This window comes from Vombatus ursinus, unplaced genomic scaffold (assembly GCF_900497805.2).
Source record: "Vombatus ursinus unplaced genomic scaffold, bare-nosed wombat genome assembly UNPS02014778.1, whole genome shotgun sequence".
NCBI lineage: Eukaryota > Metazoa > Chordata > Mammalia > Diprotodontia > Vombatidae > Vombatus > Vombatus ursinus.
The window spans coordinates 8,541,747-8,563,545 of NW_020954556.1; the positions used below are offsets into that span (position 1 = coordinate 8,541,747).

The 21,799-nt window shown below is 36.2% G+C and overlaps 1 protein-coding gene across 1 annotated transcript in view; it reads right to left on the reverse strand.

Moving 5' to 3' along the window:
* Positions 1-21,799, reverse strand: part of LOC114045335 (disintegrin and metalloproteinase domain-containing protein 32-like) — a 137,874-nt gene that overhangs the window by 23,323 nt on the left and 92,752 nt on the right. Inside the window, exons 13-14 of the mRNA XM_027865269.1 lie at positions 21,228-21,323; positions 12,099-12,294 (exon numbers count right to left, since the gene is read on the reverse strand). Coding sequence (XP_027721070.1) covers positions 12,099-12,294; positions 21,228-21,323 — 292 coding nt within the window. The remainder of the gene's footprint in view (positions 1-12,098; positions 12,295-21,227; positions 21,324-21,799) is intronic.

The following is a 21,799-nucleotide window of genomic DNA, read 5'->3' on the forward strand; positions in this document are numbered from 1 at the left end:
GTTTTGAACAAATCTAGCAGAAAGATAAATAAAAGAGAAAATATAGAATTGAACAAAATGTTGGAGAGACTAGAGTTAAAAAGAAGCATGGCAGCTTCTAAATTGTACTCCTAAAAAACATATGTGAGAAGCTGAGCCAAGATGGTGGAGAAAAGGCAGAAACTCTCCTGAGCTCCCTCCAAAACACCTCTCAACATTTTTAAACAATGCCATAAAACAATCCCTAAGCAGCAGAACCCATAAAAGGACAGGGTGAAATAATTTTCCAGCCAAAGACAACTTAGAAGGTCAGCAGGAAAGGTCTGTTGAACTGGGGGTGAGAGCAAAGCACAATGCAGCAAAGGCTATGTCAGCACAGACTGGGTCCCAGCAAACCAGGAGCAGGCCTTGAGAGCCAGCTGCTTCCATAACTCTCATTCCACAGATGGTAATGGGGTGGAACAACTGATCAGAAGGAGATTACAGGGGTCTCATTGCTGGCACTGGGGGCAGGACTCTGTTGCTTTGCTCATACTCAGATCTGAATCACAGTGTTGGGTGGCAGTCCTAGGGCAAGGAGGAGCACTAGAACACCAGAGCTTGTGGGCCACAGTGGAGCAGGGACCTTCATCACAGTTCCAGGGCAGAAAGGAGTCCTCGTGGTCTCTCACAAACCAGAGCACAGGCCAGGAGGGTAGTAAACACCTCTCCTTAGATAATACCACCTTGGAAAAAGTGAAAACTTACACCCTACAAGTATCTCTAAAAACAGCTGCACAAAAACCCTAAAGGTTAGCACAGTATGCCCTCTACCCTGGAAGCAGAGCACCACTTTAACAAAGAGATAAAAATCAAGAAATAGACTGGAAAAAATGAGCAAACAACAGAAAAATATTCTGACCATAGAAAGATCAAAATGCATACTCAGAAGAAGATAACAAAGTCAAAGTTCTTACATCTAATACTTCCAAGAAAAATATGAATTGGTCTCAGGCCATGGAAGGGCTCAAAAAGGATTTTGAAAATCAACAGAAGCAGAGGAAAATTTGGGAAAAGAAATGAGATTGATGAAAGAAAATCATGAAAAATAAATCAGCAAGCTTGGTAAAGGAGACAAAAAATACTGAAAAAAAATAACACCTTAAAAAAGAGACAAGGCCCACTGGTAAAAGAGGTAAAAAAAAAAAAATCAATGAGGAGAAGAATGCATTGAAAAGTAGAATTGGCCAAGTGGAAAAAGAGGCACAAAAATTCACTGAAGGAAAAAACACTCCTTAAAAAGTAGAATTGGCCTACTGGAAAAGGAGGTATAAAAGCTCGCTGAAGAAAATAATTCCTTAAAAATTAGAATTGAGCAAATGGAAGCTAATGACTTTACGAGAAATGAAGAAACAATAAAACAAAACCAAAAGAATGAAAAAATAAAAGACAATGTGAAATATCTTGCTGGAAACATAACTAACCTGGATAATAGATCCAGGAAAGATAATTTTAAAATTATTGGACTACCTGCAAGCTATGATCAAAAAAAGAGTCCAGACATCATCTTTCAAGAAATTATCAGGAAAAACTGTCCTCATATTCTAGAACCAGAGGGTAAAATAGAAATTGAAAGAATCGACCTTTTGCCTCCTAAAAGAGATCCTCAAATGAAAACTCCCAGGAATATTATAGCCAATTCCAGAGCTCCCAGGTCAAGGAGAAAATACTACTATCAGCCAGAAAGAAATAATTCAAGTATTGTGGAGTTGCCGTCAGGCTAACACAAGATTTAGCAGCTTCTACCTTAAAGGATCAGAGGGCTTGGAATATAATATTCAAGAGAGCAAATGAACTAGGATTATAACAAAGAATCACCTACTCAGTAAAACTGAGTATAATCTTTCAGGGGAAAAAATTGACCTTCAGTGAAATAGAGGACTTTCAAGCAGTCTTGATGAAAAGACCAGAGCTGAATAGAAATTTCGACTTTCAAATACAAGACTCAAGAGAAGCATAAAAAGGTAAACAGGAAAGACAAGTCAAAAGGGACTTAATAAGGTTAAACTGTTTACATTCTTACATAGGAAGATCATACTTGTAACTTATAAGAACTTTCTCATTATTAGGGAAATTGGAAAGAGTATATTTAGATAGAGGGCACTGGTATGAGTTGAATATGAAGAGATGATATCTAAAAAAAAAGAACATATATATTTCTCAGTACCACGTGTAACTTTTACAAAACTTGATCATGTATTAGAGCGCAGAGATATTAAAAACATTTATAACAAGGCAGAAATAACAAAATACATCCTTTATAGACTATAATGCAATAAAAAATATTGCAGGGAGAATAAACAACAGACTCAGATCTAAATAGAGACAACCATAAAATTATACATAATGAGTGATCAAAGAGCAAATTATAAAAATAATTATGTGTAACAAAATGCCAAAATTTCTGGGATACAGCTAATGCAATCCTGGGGTGGGGGAGGGAAATATCCTTAAAAACTTATAGTATCAAAATGAAAAAGGAGAGGATTAATGAACTGAATATGCATTTTTAAGTAGAAAGTCAACAAATAACCAAATATTAAAAAAGCACCAAAAAAGGAAATAATAAAAATTAAAGGAGAAAGAGATCATTCGGAAACCAAAAGATTACAGAAGTGAGCAACAAAACTAAAAGCTGGAACTTTGAGAAGATTAACAAAATTGGCAAACCTTTAGTCAACTTGATTTTAAAAAGAAGACAGAAAATCAAATAAAAAATAGCAAATTAATAAGGTATAATCACCACAAAACCAGGAGAAATAAAAATTATCATGCCCTATTATATGTTATTTATGCTAACAAAACTGAACACAAAGGAAACAAAGGAATGATTTCAAAATTATAAACTACCCTAATTAACAGTAACAATAAAAATCAAATAAAGATTTAAAATAATCCAATCTCAGAAAAAGAAACAGAACCGGCTGTAAAAGAATGACCCAAGGAAAAAATTTCTAGTCCTGAAGGATAAAACAATTGGTACCAATACTACACAAAATGATAAAGAAAGCACTCTATCAGATCCCTTTTATGAGATAAATATAGTCCTAATATCTCACCATCTATTCTATATGTATCATCTATGTACATAGTTGTTCACATGACATCTTTCTCATTAGAATCTGAGTTCTTTGAGGGCAAGGGACAATTTTTTTTTTTTTTACTTTTCTTTGTATTCCCAGTGCCTAGTACATAAAAAATGCTTAACAGGTACTCACGGTCATGACATAGCATGGCTAAATAAAATTTTCATTAATCATTCAATGTTCTCTGAGTGCCTCATTTCATTCCAGTCCCAAACATGAGTCACCAGAATGGCCTAGACTGTAACTGAGGCCTTGGGCTCTAGCTGAGTCTTTCTGTCAATGGGCCCTTGATTTCCCTTGTCAACAAACCCACTCCAACTTTTTCCTTGTTCTTCCTGGATATTGCTACATGGCACCAACCCAGTTCTAAATGTGACCATCTGCACCTGGTTAACCCCACCCAAGGCTCTCAGTGGAAATACAATTACATTTTCTGCAAAGTCTACATGTAACAGACTTTGTAGGGACCTCTCTTTTCAAGGTGTGTTTAAAGTACCTCTCTTCTTCCTTTCTTAATTTTTTGTGACTTCTAGTCACAAGTTTATTTTTCCAATGAAAAAGATGAAATGGCCATCATGGGACTGGCTCTATGAAAGAGTGCCATAGACAGAAGATAAGAATGCTGGGCCTGGAGTCAGGAAAACCTGAGTTCAAATCCAGCCTCAGACACTCACAAGCTATGTGGCCCTGAGCAAGTCACTTAATGTGTTTGCCTTAATCTACTGAAGAAGGAAATGGCAAACCACTCCAGTTTCTTTGCCAAGAAAACCTCATAGTGGTCACCAAGAGTTGGATACGACTGAATGACTGAACAACAAAGTCCATCTCTAGAAATCCCTTAAAAATTCCAATTCCATGATGTAATTTCATAGTGGGTTTAAAAAAAAATTCCTAGATTGCCTTCTGGTAGCCAGGATGGTGGTTCACTCTCACTCTCCCTTACTGACCTCTAAAAAACCCAAAAAGGAGCACCACAGGAAAAATCCTGGAACAGTGGAGACAACAGAAAGACAGGGGGAAGCAGTTTTATAGCTTTGGAAACTTGGAGGATAACCAAAAAAAGGTCCATTGCACTTAGGTAAAAAGGGGAGCACAGTCCAGGATGGGAGCCATGCCAGCAAGCCAGAGGCAAGCCCCACTTCAGCAAATCAGTGGGAGATCCTGAGCCCCAGAATGGGGCAGCAGGCAAACACCAAAACCAGGAGCCCCAACTCCCATGTCCTTTAGCATAGCCAGGGGAACCGGTGGACTCCAACTCAGAGAATCATCAGGTGCCCTGGCCCAGCCCCAAGTAGGCAGGTGTCCTCCAGCAGCCAATTTCCCCATGCTTCAGTGCAGCCCCTAGGGGGCAGGTGTTCTCCAGTGGCAAAACCTCCCCATGCTTCAGTGCAGCCCCAGACAGACAGATGTCTTTCAGCAGCCAAACCCCCGACTCTGTCTCTCAGCACAGCTCTCTGGGCAAGGAGGCATCGTCCATCAGCCAGACCTCCTTGTGCCTCAGTGTAGCCCCAGCAAAACGCAGAGAGACACCACCTGGCCTCAGCATATGCCAAGATGCTGCCAATGGGACCACAGTTTAGCACCAGGTAAGCTGCCAGACCCTTAGAGCCTACAGCTGCCATCACCTGAGGCCCCAGCACACAAAGCCAGTGACCAGGCCTTAGAACCTCAGCACAAGAAGTTTGGGATAGTGCCCCCTGTGGGCCAGCAGGAGAGCTCAACTTCAAAAGCCAGGAAAGACACAAACAAAATGAGTAAAAAGCAAAAAAGAGCACTAACCATAGAGAATTATTATGGTCACAGGAAAGATCAAAACACATACTCAGAAGAGGACAATATTGTTAATATAACTACATCTGAAACCTTAAAGAGAAATATAAATTGTTCCCAAGCCCAAAAAGCCTTCTTGGAAGAGCTCAACAAGGATTTTAAAAGTCAAATAAAAAAGGTAGAAGAAAAATTAGGAAAAGAAATGAGAGGTATGTATCAAGAGAGAGTCAATAGCTTGGTAAAGGGAGGACAAAAATTGAAGAAAATAACTGCTTAAAAAATAAAAACGGTTGATCAGAAAAGGAGGTACAAAAATGCACTGAGGAGAACTACTTAAAAAGTAGAATTGGCCAAAAGGAAACAGAGATACAAAAGCTAACTGAAGAAAACAATTCGTTAAAAATTAGAATTGGGCAAATGGAAGCTAATGACTCTATGAGACCTTAAGAATCAGTCAAACAAAATCCAAAGAAGGAAAAAAGAGAAGAAAATGTAAAATATCTCATTGGAAAAACAACTGACCTGGAAAATAGATCTAGGAGAGATAATTTAAGAATTAGTGGTCTACCTGAAAGCCATGATCAAATAAAAGAGCCTGAACAGCATCTTTCAAGAAATTATCAAGGAAAACTGCCCTGAGTTCCTAAAACTAGAGGGTAAAATAGTCATTCTGTAAGAATCCACCAATCACCTACTGAAAGAGATCCCAAAATGAAAACTCTAAGGAATATTGTAGCCAAATTCTAGAATTATCTGATCAAGTAGAAAATACTGCAAGCAACCACAAAGGAACAATTTACATAACAAGGAACCACTGTCAGAATTACGCAGGATCTTGCATCTTCTACATTAGAGGATTGGAGGGCTTGGAATATGATATTCCATAAGGCAAAGGAGCTTAGACTACAACCAAGGATCAAATACCCAGTGAAATTGAGCATAATCTTTCAGGGGAGGAGGTGAACATTCAATGAAATAGGAAACTTCCAAACCTTTCTGCTGAAAAGATCAGAGCTCAACAGAAAATCTGATTTTCAAATACAAGAATCAAGAGAAGCATAAAAAGGTAAATAGGAAAGGAAAAAAAATGTTATTCAATAAGGGCAAACTGTTTATATCCCTATGTGGGAAGGTGTTAGTTGTAACTCTTGAGAACTGTATCATTATTATGACATTTAGAAGGGGTATACATGGACAGAAGAAGTGGGTATCAGTTGGCTTTGATGTGATGATAAAAAATTAAGTGGTTAAAAAAAAAGATTGTACTGGGATAAGAGGAAAGGAGACAGAAAAGGGTAAATGATATCACATGAAATGGCACAAACACTTATTACAGTAGAGGGAAAGAAGGAAGGGAGGCAGAGGAACATTGTTTTAACCTTACTCTCATTGGATTTGGTTCAAAGAGGGAATAACATACACACTAATTTGGGTATAGAAATCTATCTTACCCTATAGGAAGTAGGAAGGGGAAGGGAAAAAAAGAGAGGGGGTGAATAGAAGGGAGGGAAGAGAGAAGGAAGAAGTAGTAGGAGAAAGAAAAGAGCGAGGAGCTGATAGAAGGGAGGGCAGATTAAGGGAGGCAGTGGGACTAGTGAGGGGTGAGAGGCAGAAAGGAAAGACAAAAGCATAAACTGGGAGAAATAGGATGGAGAGAAAGACACAGTTAGGAATCATAAGTGTGAATATGAATGGAATGAACTCTCTCATAAAGTAGAAGTGGATTAAACACCACAATCCTCCAATATGTTGTTTACAAGAACATTTGAAGCAGAGAGAGAGACACAGAGTGAAGGTAAAAGGCTGGAGTAAAATATATTGTGTGTCAGCTGAAGCAAAAAAAGCAGGGGTAGCAATCCTGATCTCAGACAAAGCAAAAGCAAAAACAGATCTTATCAAAAGATATAAGGAAGGAAACTAGGTCCTGCTAAAAAGCACCATAGACAATGAAGTGATATCATTACTAAACATATATACACCAACTGGTATGGCATCCACATTCTTAGAGGAGAAGTTCAGGGAGTTACAGGAAGAAACAGTCAGCCAATGTATACTAGTGGGAGACCTCAAACTAGATTACAGCAACTTACCACAAGGATAATATACCATGACCAGGTGGGATTTATACCAGAAATGCAGGGCTGGTTCAATATTAGAAAAATTATCAGTATAATTGACCACATCAATAACAAAATTAACAGAAACTATATGATTACGTCAATAGATGCAGAAAAAAGCTTTTGACAAAGTAAAACACCTACTCCTACTGAAAATACTAGAGAGCATAGGAATAAATGGAGTCTTTCTTAAAATGATAGGTAGAATCTATCCAAAAGCAGCAGGAAGCATTATATGTAATGGAGATAAGCTAGAAGCATTTCCAATAAAGCTCAGGGGTGAAACAAGGATGTCTATTATCACTACTAGAAATGTTAGCTTTAGCAATAAGAGAAGAAAAAGAAGTTGAAGGAATTAGAACAGGCAATGAAGAAACAAAGCTATCACTCTTTGAAGATGACTTGATGGTATACTTAAAGAATCCTGGAGAATCAAGTAAAAAGTTACTTGAAATAATAAACAACTTTAGCAAAGTTGCAGGATATAAAATAAACCCACATAAATCATTAGCATTTCTATATATTGCCAACAAAGCCCAATAGCAAGAGATAGAAAGAGAAGTTCCATTTAAAGTTACTGTAGACAATATAAAATATTTAGGAGTCTACTGGTCAAGACAAACCCAGGAACTATATGAACACAATTATAAAACACTTTTCACACAAATAAAGTCAGAGGTAAATAAATGGGAAAACAACAGTTGCTCATGGGTAGGCCGAGCTTATATGTTAGAAATGACAATTCTACCTAAATTAATCTACTTATTTGGTGCCATACCAATCAAACTATAGAATTATTTTATAGAACTAGAAAAAAATTAAAACAAGATTCATCTGGAAGAACAAAAGGTCCAGAATATCAAGGGAATTAATGAAAAGAAATGAAAGGGAAGGTAACCTAGCAGTACCAGATCTAAAATTGTATTATAAAGCAGCAATCATCAAAACTACTTGTTACTGGCTAAGAAATAGAATGGTAGATCAGTGAAATAGGTTAGGTACACAAGACACAGAAGTCAATGACTATAGTAATCTACTTTTTGATAAACCCAAAGACTCCAGCTTCTGGGATAAGAACTCACTTTTTGACAAAAACAGCTGGGAAAACTGGAAATTAGTATGGTAGAAACTAGGCACAGAACAACATCTGATACCACACACCAAGATAAAGTCAAAATGAGTACATGATTTAAACATAAAGGGTAATACTATAAGCAAATTAGGACAGCAAGAAATAGTTTGCCTGTCAGGTCTATGGAGAATGGAAGAATTTATGACCAAACAAGAAATAGAGAACATTATGAAATGCAAAATAGATCATTTTGATTACATTAAATTAAAAAATTTTGCAAAAAGAAAGCCAATGCAACCAAGATTAGAAGGGAGACAGAAATCTGGGAAACAATTTTTATAGCCAGTGTCTCTGACAAAGGCCTCATTTCTTTTTTTTTTAATGAATTTATTTATTTTTAGTTTTCAACATTCACTTGCATAAGATTTTGAGTTCCAAATTTTCTCCCTATCTCTCCCCTCCTCCCATGCCAAGACAGCATGTAAATTGATATAGGCTCAACATATACATTCATATTAAACCTATTTTCATATTGGTCATGTTGTAAAGAAGAATTAGAACCAATGGGAGAAACCACGAGAAAGAAGAAACAAAAAACATAAAGAAAGCAAATAATATGCTTCCCTCTGCATTCAGACTCCATAGCTCTTTCTCTGGATTATCTCTTCTTAGCAATGCAAGGATCTAAGACAGCTCCAAAAGACTCATGATGGAAAATGTTCTCCACTCATTTTGAAAATGTATAGACAACTGAGTCAAATTTATAAAAACACAAGTCATTCCCCAGTTGATAAATGATCAAAGGATATGAACAGGCAGTTTTCAGAAGAAGAAATTAAAGCTATCTACAGTCATATAAAAAAATGCTCTAAATCACTATTGATTAGAGAAATGCAAATTAAAATAATTCTGAGGTACCACATCACATCCATCAGATTGATGAACATGACCAAACAGGAAAATGATTAATGTTGAAGAAGATGTGGGAAAATTGGAACACTAATGCATTGTTGGTGGAGTTGTGAATTGATCCAATCATTCTGGAGAGCAATTTGGAACTATGCCCAAAGGGCTACAAAAATGTGCATAACCTTTGATCCAGAATCAATTTGGTGTCTGTACCCCAAAGAGATCACAAAAAAGGGCAAAGGACCCACATGTATAAAAATATTGATAGCAGTTCTTGTTGTGGTGGCCAAGAATTGGACATTGAGGGGATGTCCATCAATTGGGGAATGATTGAACAAGTTGGTATATGAATGTAATGGAATACTATTGTTCCATAAGAAATGATGAGCAGGTGGACTTCAGAAAAACCTAGAAAGACTTGCATGAACTGATGCTGAGTGAAGTGAGTAGAACCAGAACATTGTACACAGTAACTGCAACATTGTGCAGTGACCAACTTTGATAGACTTAGCTCTTTTCAGCAATGCAATGATCTAAGACAATTCCAAAAGACTCATGATGTAAATGCTATCCACATCTAGAGAAAGAACTATGGAGTCTGAATGCAGATCAAAGCATACTATTTTTCCTTTTCTTTTTTGTTTTGTTTTTTGTTTTTTGTTTTTTTCTTTTTCCCTTTGTTTCTAATTCTTCTTTACAAGACTAATGTGCAAATACAACTACATGTATGGCCTATATCAGATTGCACACCATCTTGGTGGGGGAAGAGTAGAAAATTTAAAACTCAAAATCTTATAAAAGTGAATGTTGGAAACTAAAACTAAATAAATAAATAAATATTTTTAAAAGTAAATGAAAAAATTCCAAGATTGGATATTACAAAATAACGAAATTATGTCTGAATTCCAAAGTCCTCTGAGATTGGACCTAGTGGTCTTGAGACCACCGTGAGTTTCCCCGTAAGTGAGGCTGTAACTTATAGAATGCATATATGGAAACCACTGTTTGAGGTAATTGAGGGGGTTAGCACAGCAGATGGTTAATTGTGGGAATTGAGTATACCACACTGACTCTATCTTGTGACTCAACTCTGGAGCTAGCTCGCTTCCCTTTCTATTCAATTATGGCTCTATTCGAATTTCTGCCTTGTGAGAAAACTTTAGTCAATTGTGGGAACTGGGAAAAAACCTTATTGCATTTTTTGAACCTAGCCCTGTATGGGTGAGAAACTGGACTACCTCCATCTGCTCTTTAGAGACCCTTAATCAAGGACCTAGGTTATACTGACCAGAAACCCAGTCAGATCCAAAGACTGATGCAAAGAGTTTTCTCACAATTGTACATTTCAAGTAATCCATATGTCTTATCTGAAAACTGGCCCCCAAATGATCAGTTATTCTTTCCATATTCCTTTGACTGTTCACAGGCACTTGGGGGAGTGGGACACCTCTATTTTCTGAATTCAGGGAACTGCACCTGTACATTCTACCCCTCCCAGCTTGGAAAGTCCCTAATCTTTCCTCTAATTAGAAGCTGGATTACTTAATGTTGTGTTGTTTTCTTTTAATTAATTGGTTTTTTCTGATTAATTGTTTTTAAAGTGTAAAAGTCTGTCTCCCCCTGTATCCAGGGTCCAGGTCTAAGCTAAGGAGGTCTGGTACCAGTTGGGCAATTATCATGCATTTCTTAATAAATCAACATGCTCAGTAGATCAGACCTTTGTTTCTTCAGTCCTTTCACCTTTCATTCACTATATAAGATTAAACCTGATTGTTTTGAGGCCCTTGAGGGAGTCTGTAAGCTAACAGAATATGGGAAAATACTGACAATGTTTTGAAGGTTACCACATCTGTGTCCCCCAAATAATATCTTGTCTATCACCAGCTTTTCTCTCTTATATGAAAACTCCCAAAATAATACTTTGTCTACCACCACTTTGTTTTTCCTCTCTGATAATAAATCCCCAAAATAATGTTTTCCCTGACTCCTAATACACAATTCAGCGAGCTCCGGGGAGGCCATCCAAAATTATAGTATAAAAAACTCACTCAGAAGAACACTTTAGAGCATACCCTCTTCTCCAGCTGGAGCACCCCCTCCCCCTGGGGCAAACCCTCCTCTCCAGCAGAAGCACACCTTACCACTAGAGCGCCCATTCCCTTCTACCAGGATAACACTCCCCTCCAGCAGGAGAAGCCCTTCCTAGTGGAATGCCCCCTTTCTGCCCAACACAGCATGCCCTTATGTGGATTATATTCTGTGATAATGTGTATGCTTGAATTGTATATCAGGTCCCCTTTTCCTTTCTTTCCTCCCCACTCTTTCTCATTGCTTGTAATAAAGCTTTGCATTGAACTGGCTATTGTTTTACATGTTATTCTCAGCACCTGAACTCATTAAGGGGTTGTTTTCTCCATGTCTCTGGCTGGCCTATAGGCCTTTCCTCTGACATGAACTGGGTACCCAGAGAAGGACTTAACCTATTGAAAGCTGCACCTACACTAGGGGAGTATGGCACTCTGAACCCAATTGTAGATAGCTAAGGTCAACAGGGAAGCCCTATATCCTCCCAGGAAGAACTCTCTTATGCCAGGAGACAAGCACAAAACACAAAGTCAATCCTGGGATGACTGAGATTTCTTAAGATTTTATGAACTAAGGAAGAGTCAGTACCAGTACAAGCCATTCAGTTCTATAATCCTATCATCCTAGCCAAGTCTTGATCTACATCTCTGGTATAAGCTCCCTTGGTCACATAATTCACCTTGGATTCTTCCCTAAAGAATATGCCCCTTCAAGCAGTTTTTCATTACACCTTATGGACCCCTCAAATACAGAATCAAGAAACTGGGTGACCATCTGTATCACCTATTCCTAAAACTGTTAATATCATTTCTATCATTTGTAGTGAGATTTATACTGAAGTTGTAGTTTGAGCCATTTTATAGGTGAGAGACTAGAACTTTAAAATCTGAATTAGAATGGCTAACTCTGTTTTCACTATGGAAGGCTGACTGTTTACTACTTATGATAATTTTTTTAAAATTTACTACAATTTTTAAGTCAAGTTCCTCTTTAACTTACTAGTGTTGATGACAGTAACCAAAGTATACACAAATATCCTACTTTTTCCAAATAGATGCTGACATCGTTTATCAGGGTTCTGGCATGTTCCATCAAAACATATATTCGAAGGGCCAGCACATAAACTTCCATCCTTTGCCTTTAAATCCACTGGGCATACTGCAGAGCTGCCATTACATTTCTCAGGAAAATCACAGAGTGCATCAAATGCAGGTCTACATAAACCCCCTCGATTATACTGGTAGATAGTATAAGAAGATAGGAAAAAATAAGAAAATTAATCTGTTAATGTGGACAGATATAAAATTTTCTACTTCAAAACTATGCAATTTATCTTTGTAATTTGGTAATAACAACAAATTTCTCTTTAGGCAAATGAGCTAAAATTTATAAACATTCACACTGAATGTTTCAAACCACACCTCGAAAAGAAGTTGAGTGTTTTCAGAATTAAGTTTTGAGATGAAAGGGCTAGGAAATATAAAGCACTGGAAGAGGAAAATATAGGAAGCCAAAACAAGGAAGAGTTACTTTTTGTTTTCTCACCTCCTAAATATAAATATTCTCTAATGGTCTATTTTCAGCATTCTTCTCTTCTTTCTATATGTCTTCTTTCAGTGATCTCATCCACCCTCCCATGGTTTCAACTATCAACTTCTCTGTACAGAACTCCCAAATCTACCTATTTAATCCTGGACTCTTTAGAACTTCACTCATTTTCTCAAATAACTATTAGACTCCTCTACCTAATATGAAATTGTATCTATAGTTCAACATATTAAAACTTAACTCATCATTCCATCCCCCCAAAAAACTGTTTCACTTCTTAATGTTATCAGCTCAGCCAATGATACCACCATTCTTCTAGTCACTTGTGTTTGTAATCTCAGATACATCATTTTTGATTCCTCTCTTTCCTTCAATCTACACATCTAATCAATCAGTCACCAAATATTGTCAATTTTATTACCAAAATATCCCTTGCATCAAACCCTCCCCTCCACAGTTAGCATTCCCACTGCTACAACTACAGTTTAGGCCTTCATTACTACCCATCTGAATTACTGAAATAGTATTCTTTAGATTTTCTTTAATTCCTATTGTTTTTACCCTCCAATTTGTCATATACACCACTACCTAGAGCACAGGTATGGTTCTGTTACTCCAAGAATCAGAAACCTCCTATTGTCTTCAATAAAAGTTCAAGTGTATCAGACAAGTCATCAAATCTCATTAAGTTCTGATTTACTCTTACAGCCTTCTCTTAATCTATTGCCTCTCAGGCAAACTCTAATCATCATACTGCAATACATGACTAACGATTTCCCACTTCTATGCTGCTATTCATTGTCCCCCTACATCTTCACCCACTGACATCCTAATCATCCTTCAAAGCTCAGTAGAAATGGTAATAACTTCCTCCTCCTTTGTACCTCCCTCTTTTGAGGACCCAAAGCTGTCATCAGTATGTACCACCAAACATATTAAAGTGAGATACCATGCAGACACACTCTGAAATACCAACATTCCACATTTCATTGGGGATTTTTGAGGAAACTAATTCTCCAAGTCTTAATAGTATCATATATTGAGCACTTTGTTCAACCTTGGGCCCAGATGAGATGAGACAGCTTCAGTTAATTGTGGAATCAGTCACCATGGTTCCATGGAACAGCATGGAAATTGGAGGAAATGAGGTATATAGTAGGAACATTTCAGGCCTGGGGCTTGGCAAGTTCTGAGTAGTGACAGAACAAGAGAGTGAGAAATTCAAAATTAGAGGATAGTGAACTGGTACACTAATGGGTTATGATTGGAAGAGAGTAAATTAAAGCCAGATCAGGGGTGATGTATACTCTGGGAATAAACTGAGATGTGGAAGGATAAGAGCATATTTTGAGGATGAAGAATGGATTAGAAAGAATAAATTATAGGAGAAGCTGAAATAATAGGCTATGATCAGATAAAGCAATTTCAGAATTTTTGATCTTGAAAGTGAAGTACTTGTGGGCAACATAAACATCATGGACATGACCATCCCTGGACATAACTGTGGTGGAGAGGGACAGTGGAGTAGATTGAGGAACTAAGAGATTAAGATGTTTGAGGGGCACATCAACATGAAACTGAAGTTCCTTACTATAAAGGCCAGAGTTAAAGTATTGGGGAAGACTATGAATCAGGTACCAAACTCCTTAAGAAAGGCGGGGAATGACTTAAAGGCCCTGCCAGAGTCTAGATTCAGTGATAAATTTGGAAACAGTTAACCTCAAAGGTGGAGAACTTTAGTAGCAATTCACCAGTAGCCCATAGGGCATTCTGAACTAGACATACCAAAAGAAGACCTGAGTGATGTGGCAGATGGAATGACTGCAAAGCAAGGTATTCTGACTCTCCTTCGGTTCCAGGGTGTCAGGAGGATGAGAAGATTAAATCTGTACTGAACAGGTTTGAGAGAAGCCAACTCTCAGTGAGTGTCAAAAGATAAAAGATGCATGAGAGGAAGAGGTCCAAAAGTGAAAGAAAGCTTATTAAGGAACATGAGTTCCAGAGAGCATGATGGAAAGGGTGAGCAGAACTGGAGTGAGACCTTGCAGAGGCATGGATTGAGAAGAGAAAATGGATTGTAGAGGTTGGAGAGAAGATGGTTTATTCTTAGGGATCCAAGGATTGAATATCACTAGGATTGGGAGAATAAGGTGTGGACAGTGGAGTTAGTTTTTGTCTCTATTATGGTTGTGTCATGTGTTGGCCTACCCACCAGCAATTAATATTTCTCCAGTTGTTTAGATCTATCTTTATTTGTGTGAAGAGTATTTTGTAATTGTATTCATACAGATATTGTGTGTATTTTGGCAGGTAGACTCCCAAGGATATTCCACTGTCTGTTGTTATTTTAAATAGAATTTATTTTTCTAACTCTTCCTTTTGGATTTTGTCAGTAATATATAGAAATACTGATGATTTGTGTGGGTTTATCTTATATCCTAAAATTTTGCTAAAGTTGTTCATTGTTTTTTAGTTGATTCTCTAGGGTTCTCTAATGCTAGATCCAATCATATAGTTTGCAAAGACTGAGAGTTTTGTTTCCTCACTGCCTTTGTGCACTCCTTCAATTTATTTTTCTTGTCGTATTGCTAGAGCTAACATATCTAGTAGAATATTGAATAATAATGGTGATAATGGATATCCCTGCTTCACTCCTGATTTATTCATATTATAGTTGACATTTACTCTTGGTTTTAGATAGATACTATTATAATTTTAAGAAAAACTCCATTTATTCCTATGCTTTCTAGTGTTGTTAATAGGAATAGGTGTTGTATTTTGTCAAAAGCTTTTTTTGTATCGAAATAATAAAATTATTTTTATTTTTGTTATTGATATGGACAATTATGCTTATAGTTTTCCAAATGTTCAACCAGCTCTGCATTCTTGGTATAAATCCAGTCTGATAATAGTGTATGATCTTTGTGATATATTGTAAACTCCTTGGGTAGTATATTATTTAAAATTTTTGCATCAATTCATTGGGGAAATTGAACTACAGTTTTCTTGCGCTGTTTTTGTTCTCCCTTATTTAGGTATTAAAACTATATTTTTGTCATAGAAGGAATGAAAAGACTTTCTTTTTTATATTTCTATATATATATTTCTATATATATTCTATATATTTCTATAGTATTAGAATTATTCTTTAAATGTTTGGTAGAAGTCACGCATAATTCTGTTCCTGGATTTTTCTTCCTTAAGCTCATTTATGGGACAATTACTTTTTCTAAAATAGGGCTATTTAAATATTCTATTTCAGACTTCCAGGAGCCAAAATGGAGAAATGAGAAGTAATTTGCTGTCACCCTCCTTTACTGACCTCTGAAAGCCTAGAAAATATCGCCCCAGGAGAAATGCCAGAACAGCTAAGCCAGCAGAAAGATGGAGTGCAGTAGTCTTGTAGCCCAGGAAGCTTGGGAGATTAACAGGAAAGGCCCCTCTCACTCTGGGGGAGGGGAACCAGTACAGGATGCAAGGTACCCCAGCAATTCAATGGCAAGCCCCACTTCAGCAAACCAGGGGGAGATGCTGAGCCCCATGGTGGTAGAGCAGGTAAGTGTCAATACCAGGACTCCTTCCCTAGCCCTCTGAGTGCCTCAGCACAAGCAGGGGAACCAGAAGACACAAGCTCAGAAAACCACCATGTATGCCGGCATTCTCCAGCAACAGAATCTCCCAGTACTTCAGCACAGCTCCAGGAAGCACAACTCAAGAGAGATATAAAAAGATAAACAGGAAATAAAAAAAACCAACAGCATGCTATTAACAAGGGCAAACTGTTTACACCCCTAAGAGGGAAGATGACACTTGTAACTCTTGACAACTGTATCATTACAACATTTAAGAGGGGTACACATAGTCAGAGGGTGTGGGTATAATTGACTTTGATGTGATGATAAAAAATCTAATTAAGTGGTGAAAAGAGATTGTTTTGAGAGAAGAGGAAAGGAGAAGGTAGACAAGGGTAAATCACATCTCATGAAAAGGCACACAACCATATTACAATAGAGGGAATGAAGGGAGGAGGATGAGCATTGTTTGAACCTTATTCTCATCAGATTTGGCTCAAAGAGGCAAAAATATAATCAGTTAGGTATAAAAATCTAACATATCCTATATGAAGTAGGAAAGGAAAGAGGAAAGAAGAGGGAGGGGTGGATAGAATGGAGGGCAACTGAGGGAGGCAGTGGTCAAAAGCAAACTCTAGTGAGGAGGGAAAGGGAGAAAGGAGAGAGAAAAGCATAAACAGGTGGGAAAATAGGATGGAGAGAAAAACACAGATAGTAATTATAACTGTGAATGGGAATGGGATGAACTCTCCCATAAAACAGAAGCAGATAGCAGAGTGGATTAAGAACCATAATCCTACAGCATGCTGTTTACAAGAAACACATTTGAAGCAGAGGAATACGCACAGAATAAAGGTAAAAGGCTGGAGCACAAATATTATGCTTCAGCTGAAGTAAAAGAAGCAGGGGTAGCAATCCTGATCTGAGACAAAGTAAAAGTGAAAATAGATCTAATTAAAAGAGATAAGGAAGGAAACTACATTCTGCTAAAAAGGTACCGTAGACAACGAAATAATATTACAAAACATATATACACCAAGTGGTAGAGCATCCAAATTCTTAGAGCACAAGTTAAGGGAGTTAAAGGAAGAAACAGACAACAAAACTATACTAGTGGGGGACCTCAGTCTCTCCCTCTCAGAACTAGACAAATCTAACCACAAAATAAATAACAAAGAATAAATAACAAAGAAGATGAATACAATTTTAGAAAAGTTAGAAAATCAGAATTTTAGAAAAATTAACCTCTGGAGAAAATTGAATGGGGATAGAAAGGAATATACCTTTTTCTCAGTGGTACATGGCACCTATACAGATACTGACCATGTATGAGGGCATAAAAACCTCACAATCCAATGCAGAAAGGCAGAAATATTAAATGCATCCTTTTCAGATCATGATGCAATAAAAATTACATGTAATAAAGGGCCATGGAAAGATAAATTAAAAATTAATTGGAAACTAAATAATCTAATCCTAAAGAATGAGTGGGTCAAACAACAAATCATAGAAACAATCAGTAATTCCATCCAAGAGAATGACAATAGCGTGACAACATACCAAAATTTGTGGAATACAGTGAAAGTATTCCTTAGGGGAAATTTTATACCTCTAAATGCTTACATGAATAAAATACAGACAAAAGTAATCAATGATTAGGCAAGCAACAAAAAAAGCTAGAAAAAAAAACAAAATAAAAATCCACAATTAAATACCAAATTAGAAATTCTGAAAACAAAAGGAGAGATTAATAAAATTGAAATTAAGAAAATGATTGAACTAATAAATTAAATTAAGAGCTGGTTTTATGAAAAAAAAACAATAAAATGGATTAAACTTTTGGTTAATTTGATTTAAAAAAGAAAGAAGAAAACCAAATTACCAACATCAAAAACTAAAAGGGTAAATTCACCACCAATGAAGAGGAAATCAAAAAAATAATTAGGAACTATTTTGCTCAATAAATTTGACAATCTTAGTGAAATGGATGAATATTTACAAAAGGATAAATTGCCCAGATTAACAGAAGAGGAAATAAAATACTTAAATAACCCCATCTCAGAAAAAGAAATTGAACAAGCCATCAATTAACTCCATAAGATAAAGTCTCCAGGGCCAGATGGATTTATTTACAAGTGAATTCTATCAAACATTTAAAGAACAATTAAGTCCAATACTATATCAATTATTTGGGAAAATAGGTGAAGAAGGAGTCCTACCAAATTCTTTTTCTTATACAAATATGGTGCTGATATTTAAGCCAGTAAGAGCCAAAACAGAGAAAGAAAATTATAGACCAATGTCCCTAATGAATATAGATGTGAAAATTTTAAATAAAATATTAGCAAATAGATTACAGCAACTTATCACAAGAATAATACACTATGACCAGGTAGGATTTATACCAGGAATGCAGGGCTGGTTCAATATTAGGAAAACTGTCAGTATAATTGACCATATCAACAACAAAGCTAACAGAAATCATGATTATCTCAATAGGTGCAGAAAAAGCTTTTGAGAAAATAAAACACCCATTCCTATTAAAAATACTAGAGAACATAGGAATAAATGGAGTCTTTCTTAAAATGACAGGTAGAATCTATCCAAAAGCAGCAGGAAACATTATATGTAAAGGGGATGAGCTAGAAGCATTTCCAATAAGATCAGGGGTGAAACAAGTATGTCCATTATCACCACTGTTATTTAATATTGTACTAGAAATATTAGCTTTAGCAATAAGAGAAGAAAAAGAAATTGAAGGAATTAGACTAAGCAAAGAAGAAACAAAGCTATCACTCTTTGCAGATGATATGATGGTATACTTAAGAAAATCCTGGAGAATCAAGTAAAAAATTACTTGAAATAATAAATAATTTTAGCAAAATTGAAGGATATAAAAGAAGCTCAAATAAATCATTAGCATTTCTATTACTAACAAAGCCCAACAGCAAGAAATAGAAGAGAAATTCCATTTAAAGTTACTGCAGACTTTATAAAATATTTGGGAGTCTACCTGCCAAAACAAACCAAGGAACTATATGAACACAATTATAAAACACCTTTCACACAAATAAAGTCAGATCTAAAACATTGGGAAAATATCAGTTACTCATGGGTAGGCCGAACTAATAGGTTAAAAATGACAATTCTACCTAAATTAAATTGCTTATTCAGTGCCATATCAATCAAACTACCAAAAATTATTTTATGGAGCTAGAAAAAAACAATAATAACATTCATCTGGAAAAACAAAAGGTCCAGAATATCAAGGGAACTAATGAAAAGAAATGCAAGGGAAGGTGGCCTAGCTGTACCAGATCTTAAATTGTATTACAAAGCAACAAGCATCAAAACCACTTGGTAGTGGCTAAGAAATAGGGTAGTGGATCAGTGGAACACTGATTATACCAGGTACTGATTATACTGATTATACATTAGGTACACAAGACACAATAGTCAATGAATATAGCAACCTGTTATTTGATAAATCCAAAAACTCCAGCTTCTGGGATAAGAACTCATTATTTAACAAAAACTGCTAGGGAAATTGGAAAATAGTATGGCAGAAACTTGGCACAGACCAACATCTTACACTTTATACCAAGATAAAGTCAAAATGGGTACATGATTTAGATATAAAGGTTGATATTATAAGCAAACTAGGAGAGCAAAGAACAGTTTATTTGTCAGATATATGGAGAACAGAAGAATTTATGACCAAACGAGATAGAGAACATTATGAAATACAAAATGGATAATTTTGATTACATTAAATGACAAAGTTTTTGCAGAAATAAAGTCCATGCAACCAAGATTAGAAGGGAAGCAGAAAGCTGGGAAACAATTTTTACAGGCAGTGTCTCTGATAAAGGCCTCATTTTTCAAATATATAGGGAACTGAGCGAAATTTGTAAGAATACAAGTCATTTTCCAATCAATAAATGGGCAAAGGATATGAACAGGCAGTTTTCAGATGAAGAAATTAAAACCATCTATAGTCACATGAAAAAAAATGCTCTAAATCACTATTGATTAAAGAAATGCAAATCAAAATAACTCTGAGGTACCAAATCACACCTATCAGGTGTGCCAACATGACCAAATAGGAAAATGATTAATGTTGGAGAAGATGTGGGAAAATTGGAACACTAATGCATTGTTGGTAGAATTGTGAACTGATTCAACCATTTTGGAGAGCAATTTGGACCTATGCCCAAATGGTTATACAACTGTGCATACCCTTTGATCCAGCAATACCACTTCTAGGGCTGTATCCCAAAGAGATCATAAAAACAGGAAAAGGACCCACATGTACAAAAATATCTATAGCAGCTCTTTCTGTGGTGGCAAAGAACTGGAAATTGAGGGGATGCTCATCAATTAGGGAATGGCTAAACAAGTTGTGGTATATGAATGTAATGGAATACTACTGTGCTATAAGAAAGGACAAACAGGAGGATTTCAAAAATACCTGAAAACACTTATATGAACTGATGCTGAGTGAAATGAGCATAACCAGAACACCGTGCACAGTAAGAGCCACATTGTGCCATGGCTGGCCTTGATAGACTTAGCTCTTCTCAGCAATGCAAAGATGTAAGACAACTCCAAAAGACTCATGATGGAAAATGCTATCCACATCCACAGAAAGGACTTTGCAGTCTGAATGAAGATGGAAGCATACTATTTGCTCTCCTTTTTTGTTGTTGATGTTATTTTGTTTTGTTTCTTCTTTCATTAGTTCTAATTCTTCTTTACATCATGACTAATGTGAAAATTTGTTTAATATGAATGTATAAGTAGAACCTATATCAGATTACACACCATCTTGGGGAAGGGGAGAAAAATTTTATGGAAGTGAATGTTGAAAACTAAAAATTAATTAATTATTAAAAAAAGAAGGAAGTGAGAACTCTGTGGCATACATGAGAGTGGGGTGGGTAGGAATGAAAGCAGTCCTATGCAGTTTCTTGTGTCGATATCTCTATTCTATATAGTTTCACTAAATATTTTTAAAACTCCTTAGATATTACCAAAATGAAGCTCTTACCTGACAATTTTGCTGGCAGCAAACCCCACTAACACATTGTGCAAAATCATTTGCTCGACAATAACTTGGATTACAGCATTTTTTAAATCCACATACCTATTAATAAAAAAGTGAAGAATCAAATAAATTAAATACATTGTTATCTCATTTTAATAGAATCTATGTTTATTGACTGTCTCTTTAAGTATTAAAGTTTTTTTCTACTCGCAAAGTTACTACCTACAAAGTTTTATGCAATAGTCACATATATGCCAGACTAAATTTAAGGAAATATGATAATTGAAAATCTCCTTCATAGTAGTACAAAGTAGGTAAAGGGGATGAATGTGGTTGCCAAGACGTTATCATCATAGGTACTACAGATGTTATGAATCTTTGAATATGAAAAACTTACCAATGTGAAAGAAAGTTTTGTGTCTGAGTCTAAATATTTCCCATCTTCATGCCACTAAATGAATTGAATTATAAAATCACAGAATATTAAAGACTGAAGGAACCTTAGAGATAATCTAGTCCAATCTTTTAATTTTGTGTTTGGGGTAAGTAGAGGCCAATAAGCCTCATTCTCTTCC